At 43.0% G+C, this 18,511-nt stretch overlaps 1 protein-coding gene across 2 annotated transcripts; it reads left to right on the top strand.

Annotated features, from left to right (window-relative positions):
• The first annotated feature begins 207 nt into the window (after positions 1 to 207).
• LYPD1 (LY6/PLAUR domain containing 1) lies at positions 208 to 18,500 on the top strand. Of its 2 annotated transcripts, XM_061440898.1 has the most exons (4): positions 208 to 604; positions 1,513 to 1,569; positions 1,659 to 1,796; positions 17,937 to 18,179. In XM_061440898.1, the coding sequence occupies exons 1-4, from the start codon at positions 553 to 555 to the stop codon at positions 18,170 to 18,172; spliced, it is 483 nt and encodes a 160-aa protein (XP_061296882.1). In that variant the 5' UTR covers positions 208 to 552; the 3' UTR covers positions 18,173 to 18,179. The 2 variants fall into 2 exon arrangements, with proteins under 2 accessions (XP_061296882.1, XP_061336328.1); XM_061480344.1 differs by lacking the exon at positions 1,513 to 1,569 and having other exon boundaries at positions 216 to 604; positions 17,937 to 18,500.
• Positions 18,501 to 18,511: the final 11 nt, after the last annotated feature.

Below are 18,511 nucleotides of genomic sequence, written 5' to 3'. Positions count from 1 at the left end.
GAGGGTCGCGCGCTCCCTCAGCCCCTCCCGGGGACAGCGGGCTGCGTCTGCGGGCGGTAAGGGACGCCTCGCATAGGGGAGCGACCCGTGACTCCCCCAGGGCTCACTCCGGCCGCCACCTGTGTGCTTGGGGCGGGCGGGGCGCCGCACGGGGCTGCGGGCGGGAGCGCGAAGCCTTTTCCCTCGCTGAACTTTGACAGCCTCCGACGCGCGCCCGGCGAGGTGAGGTGAGGTGCGCGGCGGCTGTCGGGGATCCCCGCCCCGCTCCGCTGGCATCACATGGTGCTGGGGGAGGGAGGGGGGAGCCGCCCCCCGGCTCTCGCTGCTCGTGCAGTTTCTTCCAGTCTCAGAGCTCAACTCCAGCGAGGCTGGAACGCGGCGCGGGGCTGAGCAGGGCGGGAGCCGGGCGGGCTCCGCCGCCTGCTCCCGCGGCTCCTCTCCGCAGCGGAGGCGGCGGGGAAGCGGCACAAGTGCGCGGCGGCTCCGCTGCCTCGCTCTTTCTGATGCCCCTTCGCGACTGCACGCCAGCCCGGCGGCCGCAGCTCCGGGAGGATGCGGCTCTTCCTCCTTGCTGCAACTTTCTGGGGATTGTGCCTGGCTCCAGGTAAGGGGCTCCGCAAAGCTTCCCCCAGAGGCACCTGCGGCGAGCCCGCGCTGCCCGGCACAGCGGCCGCTGGAATGCTTCGTCTCTTCGACGGAGCTGGCACCGAGCGCTCAGCGGGAACGGGGCAAGGGAGCCCGGCGTCCTGCCCGCACCCCGTGGAGCTCCCTGCCGCGAGCGAGGGCACAGCCCGGCCCGGTGTCCCCGTCGCTGGCCACCCGCGGGGCGAGGCGGGGGTCGCTCCGCACGCAGTACCCGGTACCGCATTCTGCGAATGCCGCCTGCTGACCGCGGGTGCGGCGCACGCCTACCCCGAGCTGGCCGTCAGCCCCGGAGGGGAGCGGGATCGGTCCCGCCGCCGTCAGCTCCCGGCGAAGGGGAGACGCGGGCGAGGGGTCCCATGCGCGGCACAAGGCGCTGCTCCCCGACGGGGTTCTGGGAGTCGCCGCGCTGCGGCCTCAGCGGAGGGCTGGGAGGAGCGGCTCCCGGAGAGCAGTACAGAGCACCTCGTTTGCATGATAAAGGAGGGAAGTGAAGGATGCTCCGCAGCTGTAATTGTGCATGGCAAAATAGTAATTAAATCATTTGTAATTAATTAGTAGCTAAGTAAACCCGTCGGTGCAGATAAGAGCCGAAGCACATCTATTAGCCGGGTTGCTGTCTCTGGAGCGGGGGCAGTTTTCATCACGCCTCGCTGGGGGTGGCTGGGCAGGCGATGGGCAGCGGCTGCGCTGCGGGGACTATGCCAATGCCCGTGCCCCGCCGCCTGCTGGCGGCAGCGCCGGTACCGCCGGGTGTCCCCCACGGAGCCCCGCGGAAGGCAGCCCGCTCCTAAACCAAGGGCTGAGCGCGGTAAGGAGCAGTCTCAGCAGCGCGGGCGACGCGTTGATCTTGCGTTGTTTGTTTAGAAGTCGCGCTTCTGCTGGGCTGCTGCGTAGATAGGCACAGCGACATGCGAAGACGGAAGGGTAAGGATTTGTGGCACGTGTTGATTTTTGTTTTGTTTTGTTGTTTTTTTTTTAATACTATTATCCTGACCAAAGTCGATCTGTTCTAGGTTTGGGTTTGCAAATACAGTGCTACCAGTGTGAGGAGTTCCAGCTAAATAATGACTGCTCTGCTCCAGAGTTCATCGTGAATTGTACAGTGAATGTTCAAGATATGTGTCAGAAGGAAGTAATGGAAAAAAGCTTTGGTAAGGATTTAATAATTATAATTATACCTTGTTTGTGTTGAAGAGCAGTTGTGGCTTTTGGCTCCACCCATTCATAGTCTTCAGCTACAGAGAAAACTGGCATCCCTGCCTAAAGGGACCAGTTTCCATTTCTTATACTTCTAAGTGACTTTGCAACTCAATGAAGTTAATAATTTTCCTTTAAAACTGGTGCAAACACTGAAGGATGCAAGCCAAATGTTGATAAAGCTGTTAATACACAGTCTTATGGGTCTCAGATTTAGTTTCCCAGCACTGGGAAATTAATAACAAGTTAGTTTAATCTCATTACAGTTAATTACATGGGCTTTTTCCCCAAGAGATGGAACAGCATTAAATTAGTAATTCCCTCCTTTCTTTTATTTACTCTAGCAATTCATATACTCTGAAGGTTCCTCTTAAGGGAAGGAAAGTGTAGTCATCTTAGCTTTTGTCTATAAAAGAAAACATCAAACAGAAGGGAGAGAGGGGAAAAGAGTTTGGGGGAGGAGGCACAAATGGTTATATTTGCCATACCAATTTTCTAAGTGTAAGGGGGCTTTTCCCCTACTGTAATGAATATAAAAGCATAGTTGGAGATAAATGTGCTCAAGAGGAAGCTAGCTGTGATTCTGCATCTTGCCTCTGTTGCCTTTTGATCAGTGTTATAAACTGCCTTTTTTTAATTCAATGTCATGGAAAGCATTTGAGATTTAGAGGGAACAGTCTCATATTTTAGACTGCCACATTGTTCTGTAACCAACTATGTGAGTAGAAGACTACAGCTTGATTAGGGAATTCGGGGCTGGGAGGCACACAAGTGTGTTTGTGGGAGCTGGAGTTCATGGAGCATCCTGCTCTTGCTGCAGACAGCCATTAAGATGCTTGGGTGTTAGGAAGGGCAAGCTAGCAGCAGCTCCCTGATGTCCCTGAGTGTGGATGTGATCTCTGTTCCAAATGCTTGGCAAAGGAGCAGAGGACAGCCTGGGGCTTCAGAACCTTGATTTAAAGGGAAGCTGCTGTCTGGGATTGTGCATTTTACAAGTGAGGGCAATGCTGTAGAGCGTGGCGTTTACTGATGTAAAGGACTGTTCTCCTGTTAACATAAATTACACTGTAGTCTGTCCTTTCTCAGTGAGTCCTTTAGTACCAGCAGGATCCCCCCCTATCTGGCAAATGTGTGCAGCCACCTGTCTTGAACGGTAACATTGGCTCTTTGCATGAGGGGACTACTCATTAGTATTTTCAAAGTGCTTATCAATCAGCTAGTTCCACTTGGGCTGGTAGTATCAAAACACTGAGGTACGAATCACAGGTAAATAATCACAGTTGTTGTTACCTGTCAAAAGTAGCCGAACCACTAGCACTTTATTTCATCCTGGGTAGCACCATCCCCACTGATTATATTTCTGTAAAACACATAGAAGCCTTCCATTGTAGAGAGAAAAGCTCTATGTTTAAAGGAAGATCGGTCTCTTTCAAAATAGATGTTATTGCAATATTTAATTTTGAGTTTACTTGCAAAGGGTGGTGGGGATGGGAAGTACTTATGGCTTACACAGTACTTTTAAAGCCCAGGTATCTCTCAGTGAATGTTTGAAGACATTGCAATCCGCATGCCACAGCTTTTAATAGGTTTCAGTGGAGGCTGTGGTGCTTTGAAGGGCTGTGAGCATGGTATGGAGACAGTTCTCACTGAAGTCTTAACACTGTTTGGTGTTTGCTGATATGGGGAGGTTTTTGAGATATCTTTTTATTTCAGTACAACCTCAGGCAGTAGCAGCCTTCCAGAAACAATCTGTGATCTGCTCTTTAGGTGAATGTTAGAGAAGTGTTCCCAGGCAAGTAAGGCCCTCAGAGGTTAAAGTGCAAGTCTCTGGATCAGTGGGCTTGCACCTATGTGTACACACACCCCCAGCTGTGTTCAGGGGCAGCTGCTCGTAGGCTGGGGTGAGGATGGGACAGTCAGACCCATGTCTTGGCTCAGACTAGTAGGCAAGGCTGCAGTCTGGCCAGGGTGACTGTTGCACACTGAAAATGCGAACTGGAACTGGTTTAGTAGGCTTTAGACATACACAAATGCAAACCTTGTTCTTATTCCTATGAAGAAATTGGTTTGCAATGCAGTAAATAAGGTGCTCTTAAGGGAAACTTCTGGGTGGGTTTTTTTTCTGTGCAATTTTATTTTGTGTCTGAGCAGATCCTTGGATTTTCCCTTTAGGAGGTAACTAGCATGATGTGCAATAGCAGGTACCACTGTTCTATTTTATGTAATATCCTTCTATAAATGCAGTTCTTACTCATTTTAAGCTTAGAGATTGCAAATCTTAGCTAGTTAATAAATTTAAATTTTTTACCTATTTCAATTTGAGTGAAATTTACATTGCAAGCTTGGTTTCCCTCTTGTTCTCAGTCAGTTCTTGAGAGGATTGGTTGTAAAACAGATGATTCAGTTCATGATCCTTTATTGTTCATTTTCCTAATTGATATTTAAATGTGTGTAATATAAATCTCTTTTTCCTCCCAAGGTTTATTTAATAATTCATTCTATTCCTATCAGTATATTTCATAACTTGATTCTTTCAGTTGTTGCTTATCATTGAAAGCCGAAATGTTTCAAATATTGATTTTAATTTATAATAGGCTTGAGTTTGAATTTTTAAACTAGAATATGAAAGACATGAATTTGCATTTATTTGACAGCACAATCTCATAATTAAGACTTTTTCCTATTGACTAGATATAGTCAAATGAGTATAATTTAATTTTTGTAGACGAACCTGTTTTTGTCCTTAATAAAATATAGCTGTGTCAGTGAGCAAAATGTTAGAAGTTCTCCTAAACATTGTTTAAAAGTTAAGTGCAACATTTTGAGGTAAAGTTCATGGTCTGAGTTAGTAACCTACTTATGTAGTCACCCTTCCTTTGCAGGATGTTAACTTGTGTATTTGTTTTGCTATCAAGGGTGTCACTGAGTTAAATTCTGTGGTGTGTCTACAGTACAGTCCCCAGCGTGTAGGCTGTGCCTTTTTTAATAGAATCATAGAATGGTTTGGGTTGGAAAGGACCTTAAGATCATCAAGTTCCAACCCCCTTCCATGGTCAGGCATGCCTCACACTAGATGGTGTTGCCCAAGGCTCTGTCCAACCTGGCCATTTTCCTTGCGTATTTGTTAGTGTTCACAGAGCTGTGGGATGACAGCTCTGTGGTTCAGCTTCATTTCTGCATTAAACTTTCTGTAAAGAGTTCTGCAGAGGGCTGCAACTCTGTGCAGCTTTTTTCATTTGTGTTGTAAAATAGTTCCTCGCGTCTGATCACAGCTGAGCGATCCACTCCTCTTCAGTTGCTGTAACGTTAGGGTTAGTACTTTAAATGTCACTGTGCCCTCTCAGAACATTGCCTCAATTTCTGGAGAAGCAATTCTAGAAGTGTTTTTTTGGCTTCAGATGAGAAATAACAGCAGCATAGGCATGTTCCTAACCCAGAGCTTAAAAAGTGGCTGTTGCTGTGACAGCCTCTGATGCGAGTAGCTAAGAAAGCAGGTATGATGTTTTGAATTAGATCAGCAGGCATGTTATCTCAGCTGTTTGTAGCATCAGGTAGATGTTTGCTCCATTGCACAACCTAAAATGAATTGAGCAGCACTGATAAGTACACTCTATTCAACACATAGGTATCTATCTGATTAAGTGATTGTGTGGAACTAGTGTAACTCTGCCTCCCCTGCAAACATGCTCTTTGCTATGGCAGTTCACATTTCAGCTGTACTTTGGGGATCTATCAGTGCACAGAACTGGACACCTTGTCAATTAAGTGACATAGTATTTTTCTCATGTTAATCGAATTGTTTTAAAACTTACATTAGAACAAGTTTTACGCAGTTCTGTTAACACTCTGCTCCCATGGCAGATACAGAAAGACAAGATAGTGTTTCACCTGGGATGCAAAATCTTGTCAGTGCTCTTTCATTTTTAGCATATATAGGGACGAAGAAATCCCACAGTATATTGGGATCAGATAAAACATCTTGATGATATGGAGATGAGTATGTAATATAGATAGGCTTTTATACTTGTATCATAGAAAACATACTGATAATGAAATTTGTCTTCTACTGAAGGCAAGAGCTGTCTGAGTATAAAAGCTATTCTAAAACCTACTTAAGGCAAAAATGAAACTTGCAATGTGACTAGATCAGAAAGCAATAAAGCATGAAGGATGAGACAGCCCAGAAAAGCAGCCGGAAACCTGCCCATGTGTTTGTTTTGAACAATATCCCTTGTGCTTTAATGTAGTTGTGAGCGTACGTGCATGAACCTTTGCTTTTACAATTGTGGAAAAAAAAAAAATCCGCAGTTGCAAGACTGATAATTTTAGATGTCTGCATCAAAATAAGACTATGTATGAATTTATCTTTGCAAGTCAGTTGGGAAACAACCTTGCTATTTCTACTGCAATAAGAAACTTCTCTTATTTGTTTGGTTTACAACAGGCCCTTTGATGTATTTACATGATATATAATCCGGTAATGTAATTAAAGCAAAAGCAATGGTGATAATTTTGTGCTTGAAAGTAGTGCATGGAACACCATAAACAAGATCATCATCTCCTTGTTGAATTTTAAGTTTAAACTCTCCTCCGCCTTGGGTTTCACTGTCATTTGTTTTATGAGGCAGACAAAACCACAGTTTAAGTTGTGTGTTGAGCTGACCTATGGTAGATTCTTTACCTGTGGTTACTTACTACTTTTATCTTGCTGTGTTGCTGCTGTGATGAATTTGCTTCATGTATGGCTGTTAAGGATTACAGAAGCGCATACTTTTCTCTGGTATCATGTATAGCATCCATTAGTACTAATACTAATTGCACATTTGTATCAAGGAGAAATTATCCTCTGGTGTACATTTATTGACAAAATGATTAAAACAGCAAACAAAGTTTAATGTCTTCAGAATCACTATAGGCATTAAAATTTTATACGCAAATTGCTGCATCACCAGTATCCATTTAGAATCAGTAAGAAACATCCACTAAGCTGGTAGTAGATTTATTTTTATTCTACACTGTCTGTTTTGGTCAAAGCATATCAACATAACTCAAAAGAACTTCTGATGGTGATTTAATCTAAGTAAAGCATAATATAATAAACCCTTACTGACAAGTTAATAAATAAATAAGTGGCATGTGAGGGTTGTTACCTGCACCATTGTCTCGCACTACCAGGTGCCCAAAGAAATGAACACACAGTAACCAATATTGGAAACATGCAGTTCATTTTTGATGCTGAATAAAAGACTTTGAAGTGATGTTGTTAATTTGTGCTGTATACTGAAAACTTGGAGCTGTGAGTGTATTACCATTTAGAAAACACTTTTTCACAGGCCAAAGCTGTTTTCTTACTAATAAATTCATTCCAGTCTTTAGGCTGCTCAGAAAACTTGCAGCCATGTATGGAATGAACTGAACTAAGTGTGTCAGCTGAGGAGGAGTTACAGCCCGTACATAGTAGGTTGTTGTTCTGACTGCCTTTAAATATAGAAAAGCAGCAATGGAGTTAACAGTGAAAGCAGTTCATGACTTAAAAGCCATGACCAAGATCCAAGTGCAGAGATTGTGAAGGGCTCTATTATTTTAAGGAAGTTGAGGTATCTGGTCCAGTGAATTTCATTTTTCACAGGACACAGACAATAGCTTTTTATGTTACTTTATTTCTCAGACTTGTATAAAAGGTATACAAATGAATTTTGTGATGACACAGTGCCCATGGCCTGGTGTCTCTTACACCTCCTTCAAGAGCTTTCTATTGTATTTCACACACAAAAAAGTCCATTTCCAAAACCTTGTTGCATGACCTTGTCATGGTTTAAGCCCAGCCGGTACCTCAGAACCATGCAGCACTCCCTCCCTCCCTTCTTCCTCCCCCCACTCCCGAAGGGATAGGGAGGAGAATCGAAAGAATGTAACTCCCACGGGCTAAGATAAGAGCAGTCCAGTAACTAAGGTATAACACAAACCACTGCTGCTGCCACCAATAATAATAATGATAAGGGAAATGATAAGGGAAATAATAAGGGAACAGAATACAGCCACTCACCACCCACTGACTGATACCCAGGCTGACCCAAGCAGTGATCTGGGCCTTCCAGGTAACTCCCCCAGTTTATATACTGGGCACGACGTGCTGTGCTATGGAATATCTCTTTGGTTAGTTTGGGTCAGGTGTCCTGTCTCTGCTTCCTTCTGGCTTCCCCTCCTCCCTGGCAGAGCATGAGACTCAGAAAGTCCTTGGTCAGGGTAAACATTATTGAGCAGCAACTAAAAACACTGGTGTTATCAGCGCTGTTCCCAGGCTGAAAGTCAAAACCACAGCACTGCACCAGCTACTAAGAAGGAGAAAAATGACTGCTACTGCTGAACCCAGGATAGACCTTATCTTAATTAGCAGTGACCTCATCAAAACATCAGCGATTGTGTTTTAATTAATCCAGACTGTTTTCATTTCCATTTTACCTTTGTAGTCTAGTTGGTTTTGGTTTTTTTTTGAAAACTTGCCATAACCTGTTTTGCCAAAATTACCAATGAGTCTTTGGAAGCAATAATACAAAATCCAGGCAAATCCTGCTCCGAAACTGAGCAGGCTGTAAAACTAGAAACATGAAATAGCTAAAGATCTAAAAGCTGAATGGATTTCAAAGGTGCTGGCATGCGAGTGTAAACCTGAGAGCCGTTCCATTGAAACTGGTAGGGACATTAATGAGCAGGATGCAAGGCTATTCATGTGTAAAATTATTTATGGAACCTACTACAAGGATATAGCATTTTAGCATCTGCAGAGGCACAAGGACTGTGCCTTCCCAGTTCATTTCAGCAGACAAGCATTGTCAGAAAAAATGCTCATACAGGATTCCAAAAATTAAGGTCACCTCTCTTGCTGGAAGATCAGGTATATTTAGGCCTTGATATCCAAGGCCATTTAGCTCTTGATACCTTTGTATCAGAAAAGCACAGATGACAGAGTGCTGTGAGCCAGCTTTGTTTGAAATATTGCTAGTGTTTGACTGTAAGTCCACATTAGTGAGCAGAGAAATGAGTAAGAACAGTAGAAAACAGTTATGCAGGTGAAAGTTAAGCCTTGACTTATGGTTTGTAGCCTGTGGCTTTAAAAAAAGTGTTTGATAATACCATCATTAGGAGCTGTACTTAACTTTATCAGCCTCTGCATTTTTAAGTAGTGTAATGCCTTGCTTCTGCTATGTGATACTGCAAGCAATGACAGAGACTACTTTATGCTGTTATTTGTGCTATTAACAATGCAGTTTTGAGTCATTTTTCCAATACCAGAATTAGAAGGCATGACTTACAAAGGGCTTTCATCATAATCCAAACCCTTGTCCTCTGTTGGTCAACAATTGTCCACTTTTCTTCTGAGATGATTTAATTTCTGCAAGATGGCATGTCAGTCCATGTCAGCTGGGGTCAGAAGGAGAGTGGGGAGGCCAGTCTTTCACTGCCAAAAGCCTCCTGTTATGTTCTGCAAAAACGTGCAACTTTTTGGAAGTGCTGACTGTATGGAGGATTTGTGGTGATGCTGAGTAAGTTTTCAAAGAAAATTATGATGAAAATAGGCTAATTCAAAGAGGTATGGGTTGGGGGGGGGGTGGTGTTTTATTTTGGTTTGTTGTTTTTTTTACAGTTGTGTACTCTGGAAGAGCCTAATGCCATCAATATACTTTTATCTCTTCTACTGGGAGGGGTGGGGATGAAATAGCTGCAGTCCTAAAACACAGCATTAAAAATCTAGACGTCTGTGACATAGCTTTCCAATAGATTTCAAGTCTCTTGATTTCAGTGTCTTGTGTTTTTTCACCTGCACAACACTGATCATGGCTGCTAACTGTAATTAGCTCTTGTAAGCTAGTGAGTAAATTTTATTATGAAACTTCTGGTAAGGTTCAAATTATTTAAACCTCTTGTTTAAATAAAAAGAATAAAAAGTTGAGAAGATGAGGATAGGAAAGGTTAGTGTAAAATGAAAAATGGAGGGTATGGTTAGACGTGGTTATACTTTACACTGGCTTTAACTTTAGTTTTTAACAGTTTTTACAACCACAGATGAAGGGATTTGTGTCGGGGAAGCTTAATTCATATTTGAAACCAATAAATGCATGATCTAACTAAAACAACCACTGGGGAAGCACAATTTCAGAAGAATGATTGTTTTTCAGTATTCAGTCACCTTCTAGGGTAGGACCTTTTCAGCTAAAATATTTACAATCACTTTGTCTAGAAAACAGAGCAAATCTCAATAGGACCTTTTTCAGTCTCTCACTGTATGATGTGTGTGAACAGGTACTAGCTAAGGAATAGACAATTACTACAACAAAACCACTGAAGGCATAAAAAGATGGGCACAAAACCCATATAAACTGAAAATTGTAATTTAGAAACATATTTGTGTGTAGTCTGAACCCAAGTTTGAACATTACTGATATACTAAAATCCAGAAATGGTCACATGTGTATATTTTATGTTCCTCAGAAATTGATACTAAATGTTTACAAGTTGTTATTGCACTAGTATAAGTTCTCATTTTAGATTTCAGCAGACATCACAAAATAACTCCTCCTGGGTACTGAATTTCACTTAAGAGGAGGGTAAGCAAGTGACAGTTTAGGACAAGAAATAAAGGATGAATTATATAGTTGAAATCATAAAGCAAGTATGGATAGGCAGACAAGACATCACATCTAAGCACAACAAGAAGGAAGACTTGCAGGTTCACCAAGACCAGAAAGTTGAAAGTTTCAGTGAAATAAGAGAACTGGAGCTATTCAGAATACTAAAACAAAGTGTACCAGTACATCAACACATTTCTTGGACTTATCTTTATGGAGGGACTCTTCATAAGGGACTGTAGTGATAGGACAAGGGGTAACAGGTTAAAACTTAAACAAGGGAAGTTTAGATTGGATATAAGGAAGAAGTTCTTTATTGTTAGGGTGGTGAGGCACTGGAATGGCTTGCCCGGTGAAGCTGTGAATTCTCCATCGCTGGCGGTGTTCAAGGCCAGGTTAGACAGAGTCTTGGGTGACATAGTTTAGTGTGAGGTGTCCCTGCCCATGACAGGGGGTTGGAATTTGATGATCTTAAGGTCCTTTCCAACTCTAAATATTCTATTATTCTAAGAGAATGCTTAACTCTAGAGCTAGGTCAACCTTTGCAGGTTTCCAGGGGTTGTGTGTGCCACAATGTGAATTTTCTACTGTTGCCCAGTTTTCTTGGCCTTTTGCTTGGAGGAGATGGGCAAGATTAAGCACCACATCTAAAAGCATTGAGCGGAGAAACTCTGCTGCAGCTGCAACAGCACACCTCAAAACTTGTCTTGATCTGCCTGCTAGCTTTCTGAGTTACTTAAGATACAAAACTTTTCTACGTACCTGAAGCTAAGGCTGGGTGTATGCCTGTAACTCCTTGTCTAGTCTTGAAAAGGTGGTTTTGTGACTGCTCAAGGATGCCTCATTCCTGGGCCCTAGGTGGGCACAGGCTGTTGTTTAATAATCTAAAAGATTTGATGGAGCATATCATATACTTCAGAGGATGTGCAGAAGCTTTTGCTAAAACAGTATTTGTGGAATGAGTTGCAGAAGAAGAATCTGGCTTTATGCATGCCTATGACAATGGATATGTACAAAACACTGTAAGCAAAAGCTTTCTTTAAAAACTAAGAGTATCAGTCTAGCCTATGGGATAGAGCACTTGGCCTGGACAAAGCAACATCGTCTACCTGACTAGAAAACTTTCAGCTAAGAGTTCATGGCCATGGGGCCGTAAACTGTGCCAGGGTGAAGCAGATGGCACGATTTCCTGCTGAGGTGTGCCACTGCAGACGGCAGTTTCACATAGTCATGGGGGGGGGAGGTTACTGGTTTTCTTTAGAAATTAGGTCACTGATCTCTGGTGGTATTCTACTTGCCAGTTCTGGCGTCAGAGATTCTGTGTATTTTGCTGAAGGACAGTCTGGAGAGTACAGGTGCAAACTAAAGTTCCACACTTGGATTACAGTTGGCTCTTAAGTTGGAGAGTGATGCTTACATTTGCTCTGTTTTGTCTGTACCTGCTGTAACAGAAGAATCGAAGGTGCCTAATAAGATCCTTTTTGAGCAGTAAGAGAAAAAGCTTGCATCTTCTGGTGCCTTCTGCATACACACAGTGTAAGAAGCAGGTGTGATGTCACCTTTTCTAGTTGTCCTAGTAACAAGTTAAGCTGTTATTCAATAGAACATGTACCGGGCTCTGCAGACATGGTAGGTGGAAGAACTCTCACTTTTGAATTCGAACAAATTGTAGCAAGAATTATTTGCTGCTATCTGACTTGAATGCATCTGCATGTGGCCAAAACAGCACCAGGCTGCAGATGCACAGGACTAGACTCCAGTGAAGTGGGGGTGGGGGGTTGAGCTTGGCAGTTGTGGGGAGGGTGTGTGTAGAACAGATCTATGTGAGAAAATCAGTATCACAAGCAGGAACTATAGAAAAGGCTTGAGATTTAAACCATCTCTTCATTGCATGGCGTAAGGCAGAAATCCTACAGAAATAGTAGTTTGGGCCTTGACACTGTCTTTGTATATGATCATGTGTGGGGCAGAGAGAGGTGTAACGATGGGCAAGTTGCTCAGACTTGGAGTAAATTTTCAACGCCTGATGTAAGCCCAAAGCAGTTGTAGTAGGTATATGTGGAAGGAGAGGGTTTGGAATACTACTGCATTACCAAACATATGTTCTAGCCTTGGGTATTCCCCTCTCTTCTTAAAAGTACTTTTACTTGAACTGTATCCTCAGCCAGTCCTACAAACCTTAAAGCCAAAATGAAGGAAAATCTACTGTCCAGTAGTAGTAGTAAAGCATCATAGTACCTACATATATGCATAACCCACACTGCTGTTGGGGGGCTGCTGAATCCATGAAAAAGGACAAATTATTTGGTACTTATCCATCAAGAGATCAGGCAGTAAATATACTAATTGTATATTAGTAGTTATACTAATTGAGCACTAATGTGAACTGTTGAGGGTAGGTCATTGGGAATGACCCCATCCCAGTAAAAGCAGAGTGTAAAACGTGTAGTCCCCTTGCCTAGCCAGCAACGCAGAACAATCTGAGGTAGCAGAAAACTCCCAGAAAGGTTTGCAATAATATTTCCAGGTGATGTGTTAATGAATGTATCAAGCTGATTGCTCAAGCAAGAATATCCAGTAATTACCAGTTTTGTCTGTAGTATGAGTCTTATGAGACAGATAGATAACCACGTCAAAGAACTGTCTGCAGTTCAGCCTGCTGGTGGCAAATGATTCAGGAAGATCTCAGAAATAGTTTCAAGCTGGCTTAATGGTACAATAAGCCACTGCAAGAGAGGAGTTGAAGGAAAAATCTCGGGGGATAATCAGGAAAGGACGTTGTTGTCCCATCCAAACTCAGTCGGTGAACTAGGGTACATTAACCCGTCTGCTGGAGCAAGGACTGTAGTATCCCTGGCATCATACCAGGGAAGTCAGTTGTACTAATTTGTTTCCTACCACAAACTGGAATCAGGATATGATAGAAAAAAAAAGGTTTAAGAGCAGTTTTCCTGCGTTTCTTTAATTCATACTATTCAAAGTGTCGTTGCTTTTCTACACTCATGGTTAAAAAATAAGAGAAGTCACGGCCGAAGCATTTTTTAAATGTCACTCCTGTAGTGCTAACGTTCTCCATTTTTCCATCAATCTTTATGCCTGTTTTCCTTGTATCTTGCCATAAGGATACTGCAGATTTAAAGAAAAGCACAGCTTTTCTATGGTGATCAAGTTTCATTCATAGCTGATGCTTCATAAAAAGCACAGTTAGTATATGATAGCAGCTGATTTGCGAGCTCAAAAGAATCTTATTGGTACTTAAGAAAAAAACTTGGATGTGAAGGGCATGTCTTCAGGCAAGTAAGTATTGAAAAGCCGACAGAAGTGCTGACTTTTTTAATTATGTAAAGAATCTTGTTACAATTCCGATTACTAGAGCTGGGAAAGGGAATAAACAGTCGTTTGGGAGTGGAATTGCCTGCTGTAAGACATATTCACAGAAGAGCCACAGGAGAGGTGTTACAGTGGGATTTTTACTCTTACTTAGATTCTTGCCTGTATTTAGGTGTGAACATGGTCCAGTGGTGCAAGAAGCTTTGAGTTGTAAAATTTCAATCTGTGCAGGCATACTGTGTTTTGCCTTCAAAAGGAGCTCCAGATCGTTCTGTGGAATTTATCCTGGACAACAGAGCTGTTGTAAACACATGCAGTTAAGCTGCAGGACTTGGTTTTCTTTTTTCGCAGAGGTCTTCTAGAGTTGCCTGGTGAAAACCATGCTTCAGAGGGCATTATCTAATTGTTCACAGCACTGAACCATTCTAGTCTCTTTGTCTAAAAGGGAAAAGTGCAAAGTATATGATATTTCAGGACCTAAACTAGTAAATCACTTGATAGCTTGAATTGAGAACAGGGCTTTGTGGGAATCCTGTGAAAAGGAAATGGCAGGAAGAGAGTGATCTATAAAACAACAGGAATAGGAAATCACCAATGTCAAAAGCTTTTTAAAGGCTTGGTCTTTGAGGGGAAAGTCGATTCACTGCTGTTCATATGGAAGACTGAGGAGTGGCTGAGTTTGTGCAGTGGTAGGTACAGGGAAGGAATGTGTGATGAGGAGATGCAGGATTAGAGATGTGAGAACAATCTCTGTGCATAGGTCCATTGAATACAGTATTCCTATCTCAAGAAGGAAGGGGAAGGAAAGAAAAATAATCATAGCTATGGGAGGAGTCACAAGTGCCTCAGCTCCTGAAGACTGCAGGAGGAACACAGACAAAGCACCAGGGCTTTGTGGGAAGCACCAGCTGAGATTTCAGTGTTGAAAACCAATTGGTGGCAGCGCAGTTGAGGCTCATTGACAGAAATGGTTTGCCAACAGTGACACAGCTCCTTGCTTTCTACAAAGTGTTGTAAAAAAAGATTGTACCTCTCAATCTGTGCGCCTTTGTTGTTACAGCTAGAACAGCCTCTAGCTCCTCTTCCTTCTTGAGAAAAGGCTCTACCTGCTGCGTTGATTGATTAAAGTTCACTGGAGACAGAGAAAGATTTAACACTGACTTGAGGGCTTCTCTTCGTAAGTTTAACTAGATAGATAGACTTAAAACATGATTCAGAGTTTAGATTGCAGAGGGAGAACAGAAAACAGGGAAACCCCTGCACTGTTGGAATGGCAGCAGTGTGGTGACAGTGTAAAAAAATTGCTTTAATTAAAATTCTCTGAAGACAGGAAATCCTTCTTCCTGAGCATAACCCAAACAAACCGTGTTTTGCTGCTACGCACAGCACTCAGCGCAGTGGCAGTTGCTACTTCAGAGGTCTCTACTGGACTGTGCAGCATGGTAGTGCTTATTTCTGAAGTCCCCAGGGACTGAACCAGTGTCTGCAGTTACTGTGAATTCAGTACATATGGGTCATATTTCTGCTTCACTCCTGCTAAAAAATATCTCAGTCATTGTGCATTTAAAAACATTCTGGAACCATGCTACAGGATGCAGAGGCACCAGTCTCCAAGGGAATCCTGTTCGATGCTCTTCAGATGAATTAGAGAATGGTTTGGGTTGAAAGGGACCTTAAAGATCATCTGGTTCCAACCAGTCCTGCCAGAGGCAGGGTCATCTGCCACTAGACCAGGTTGCCCAAAGCCCCGTCTAGCCTGGCCTTGAGCACTGCCAGGGATGGAATACCCACAGCTTCTCTGGCAAACTAGTTCCAGTGCCTCATCACCCTCACAGATAGTAGGAAGAAGTTCTTTACTAATCCAAATCTCCCCTCTTTCAGTTCAGAGCCATTCCCTCTTGTCCTATCCCTCCATGTCCTTGTAAAATGTCTCTCTCTAGCTTTCTTGTCGGCTCTTTTAGGTACTGAAAGCTCCTTTACGGTGTCCCTGGAACTTTGTCTTCTCCAGGCTGAACAACCCCAACTCTCTCAGCCTGTCTTCACAGCAGAGGTGCTCCAGCTCTCTGATCATCTTCATGGCCTCCTTTTGACTTGGTCCAACAGGTCCATGTCCTTCTTATGTTGGGGGCCCCAGAGCTGGACACAGAACTGCAGGTGAGGGTTCATGAAAGCAGAATAGAAGGGGAGAATCACCTCCCGAGACCTGCTGGGCAAGCTCCTTTTGATGCAGCCAACCAGCATATGGTTGGCTTTCTCTGCTGCAGGTGCACACTGCTGGGTCATGTTGACCTTCTTGTTGTTCAGCACCCCGAAGTTGTCTCATCAGAGCTACTCTCAAGCCAATCTCCACCTAGCCTGTATTTGTGCTTGGGGCTGCCCTGACCCAGGTGTAAAGACCTTGTACTTGGCTTTATTGAACTTCATGAGGCCCACCTCTTGAGCCTGTGAAGGTTCCTCTGGACTGCATCCCTTCCCTCCTGCAGGTCGACTGCACCATGGTTTGATGTCATTGGCAAGCTTGCTGAGGGTGCACTGTCCATGTCACTGACAAAGATGTTAAACAGTGGCAGTCCCAATATCAACCCCTGAGGAACACCACTCGTCACTGGTCTCCTCTTGGACATTGAGCTGTTGGCCTCAACTCTTTGATAGTGACTATACAGCCAATTCCTTATCCACCGAGTGGTCCATCTGTCAAATCCATGTCTCCAGTTCAGAGGTAAGGATGATGTGTGGGACAGTGTCAAACACTTTGCGCAAGTCCCGGTAGGTGATGATAGTTGCTCTTCCCTTAGCTACCAGTGCTGTAACCCCATCGCAGAAGGCCACAGAATTCATCAGGCTCTATTTGCCCAAAGTGAAGCTATGTTGGCTGTCACCAACCACCTCCTTACATCCATGTACCTTACCATAGTTTCCAGCAGGATCTGCTCTATGATCTTGCCAGGCACAGAGGTGAGACTGACTGGCCTGTAGTTCCTCGGGTCTTTTTTTTTTTCCCTTTTTTAAAAATGTGGGTTATATTTCCCCTTTTCCCCTCACTGGGAGCTTCACTGGACTGCCACAGCTTCTCAGACATGATGGATAATGGCTTAGGCACTTCATCCACCAGAAAAAAAACTTTTGAGAGTTGTGTATTCAAAAGAAATAGTGATTTTATTATCCTTAGAAATATTTACCTCTTTTTGTAACCGCAAGGCAATATCAGCAAACCTCCATTATCTATTTATGTGTTATGTATATGTTTTTCCAACACACAATTTGTACTGTATCACTTGCAGGAAAATGTTAGAGCAATGAGATGTGGAACTGCCACAGCCATTTTCCAGTGTCAGGGGAAAATGGAACTGTGTATTTTAAAACCTTTATGAACCATTTTAAAATAACAGCTATGCACACCAGAATGTACTTTTTTCAGGTAAAAACAATTTGATAGAATATAAATTTAATTAGATTATGAATTAAAATTAGATTAATTTAAATTACATTTTAAAAGTGTAGACTTTCAACTCAGAAAAGCCATTTCTGTACAAAGGGAAATTTTTATTATTGAGGGTATTAAACTTCAAAGACAGCAAGAACTGAGATTACCTGGAAAAGTATTTCTAGTTTTTCTTTAAAAGAATAAAAGGGGGTGAGGGTGTGAAGTTTTGCTGATAGTCATTCTCCTTTTACTCTTGGTTACTTGTCTGTGTGAGGCAAAGGAACAAGAAAAGGAAAAAAAAACGCTCAAAAGACAAATTAACAGCATAGAAAACTGTAATTAGACACCTTAAACAACTCGCATGTGTTCAGCAACAGGAACAAAAGCCATTTTGAAACTAACTGCATTTCAGTTACAGCTATTCCAGCAGTTTATTCCAAAAGATGGGAATTCTGGTTATAAGAATGCATCATTTGAGTCTAATAGTTTTGGTTCCAACCGGAATCAAATAAAAGGAAAATCTGAAGCAGAGTGGCTGTGCTTCTCCTGCAGTGCAGAGCCATTAGCCGTGTCACAGCTGAGGGCTCTGGCTCAAATCACCAGCATGGCTTTAGAAATGTAAACAGGTTTTGCAACAGTTTTCAAGCATGAATTGTGTTGTAAAGCAAAACCGTGTTCATATCAAGCTAAGTAACCTTTACTCTGTGTCACAGGAATCATGTATCGCAAATCCTGCGCCTCTTCAGCAGCGTGTCTGATAGCCTCTGCTGGATACCAGTCCTTTTGTTCTCCGGGGAAGGTGAACTCTGTTTGTATCAGCTGCTGTAACACTCCACTCTGCAATGGACCCCGGCCGAAGAAGAGGGGGAATTCTGGCATGGTGCCGAGGGCACACGTAATAACCACTGTTCTGTTCCTTACATTGGCTCTGTGGGTTTTGTATTGCTAAACTTCAAGCAAGTATTTTTTTGCCTTGACAAAGTTTGTTCTGTCTCCTTTCTTCAAAGACACTGCAGTTATTTTCTGTTTGTTTCCAAATCCCTGTCAACAAAGAGGGAAATTCAGTGGTTGTGGGGAGAAAGGGGCTGGTATTTTCGGTAGCTAATGAATTCAGTTAGCAGACTGAATTTCCAGGGTGCACTTAAAAATCCCATCAGCGGGATACAAAACTCTGCTTTTGTTGCATAACTGGAAACAAATCCACCTATGTTATTCCTTTTAAGATGTAGTTAATTCCTTGGTCATTTTGATTTCCTTGTTTTTAAGTTCATTGCTAATCATTAACTTT

The sequence above is a fragment of the Pezoporus flaviventris genome, unplaced genomic scaffold (assembly GCF_033815535.1).
Source record: "Pezoporus flaviventris isolate CSIRO_AGI_PZ_B2104156 unplaced genomic scaffold, CSIRO_AGI_Pfla_v1 ptg000001l, whole genome shotgun sequence".
In the NCBI taxonomy this organism is placed as follows: domain Eukaryota; kingdom Metazoa; phylum Chordata; class Aves; order Psittaciformes; family Psittacidae; genus Pezoporus; species Pezoporus flaviventris.
The sequence above is the reverse complement of the archived record's forward strand: the minus strand, read 5'-3'. Positions and strand labels throughout refer to the sequence as shown.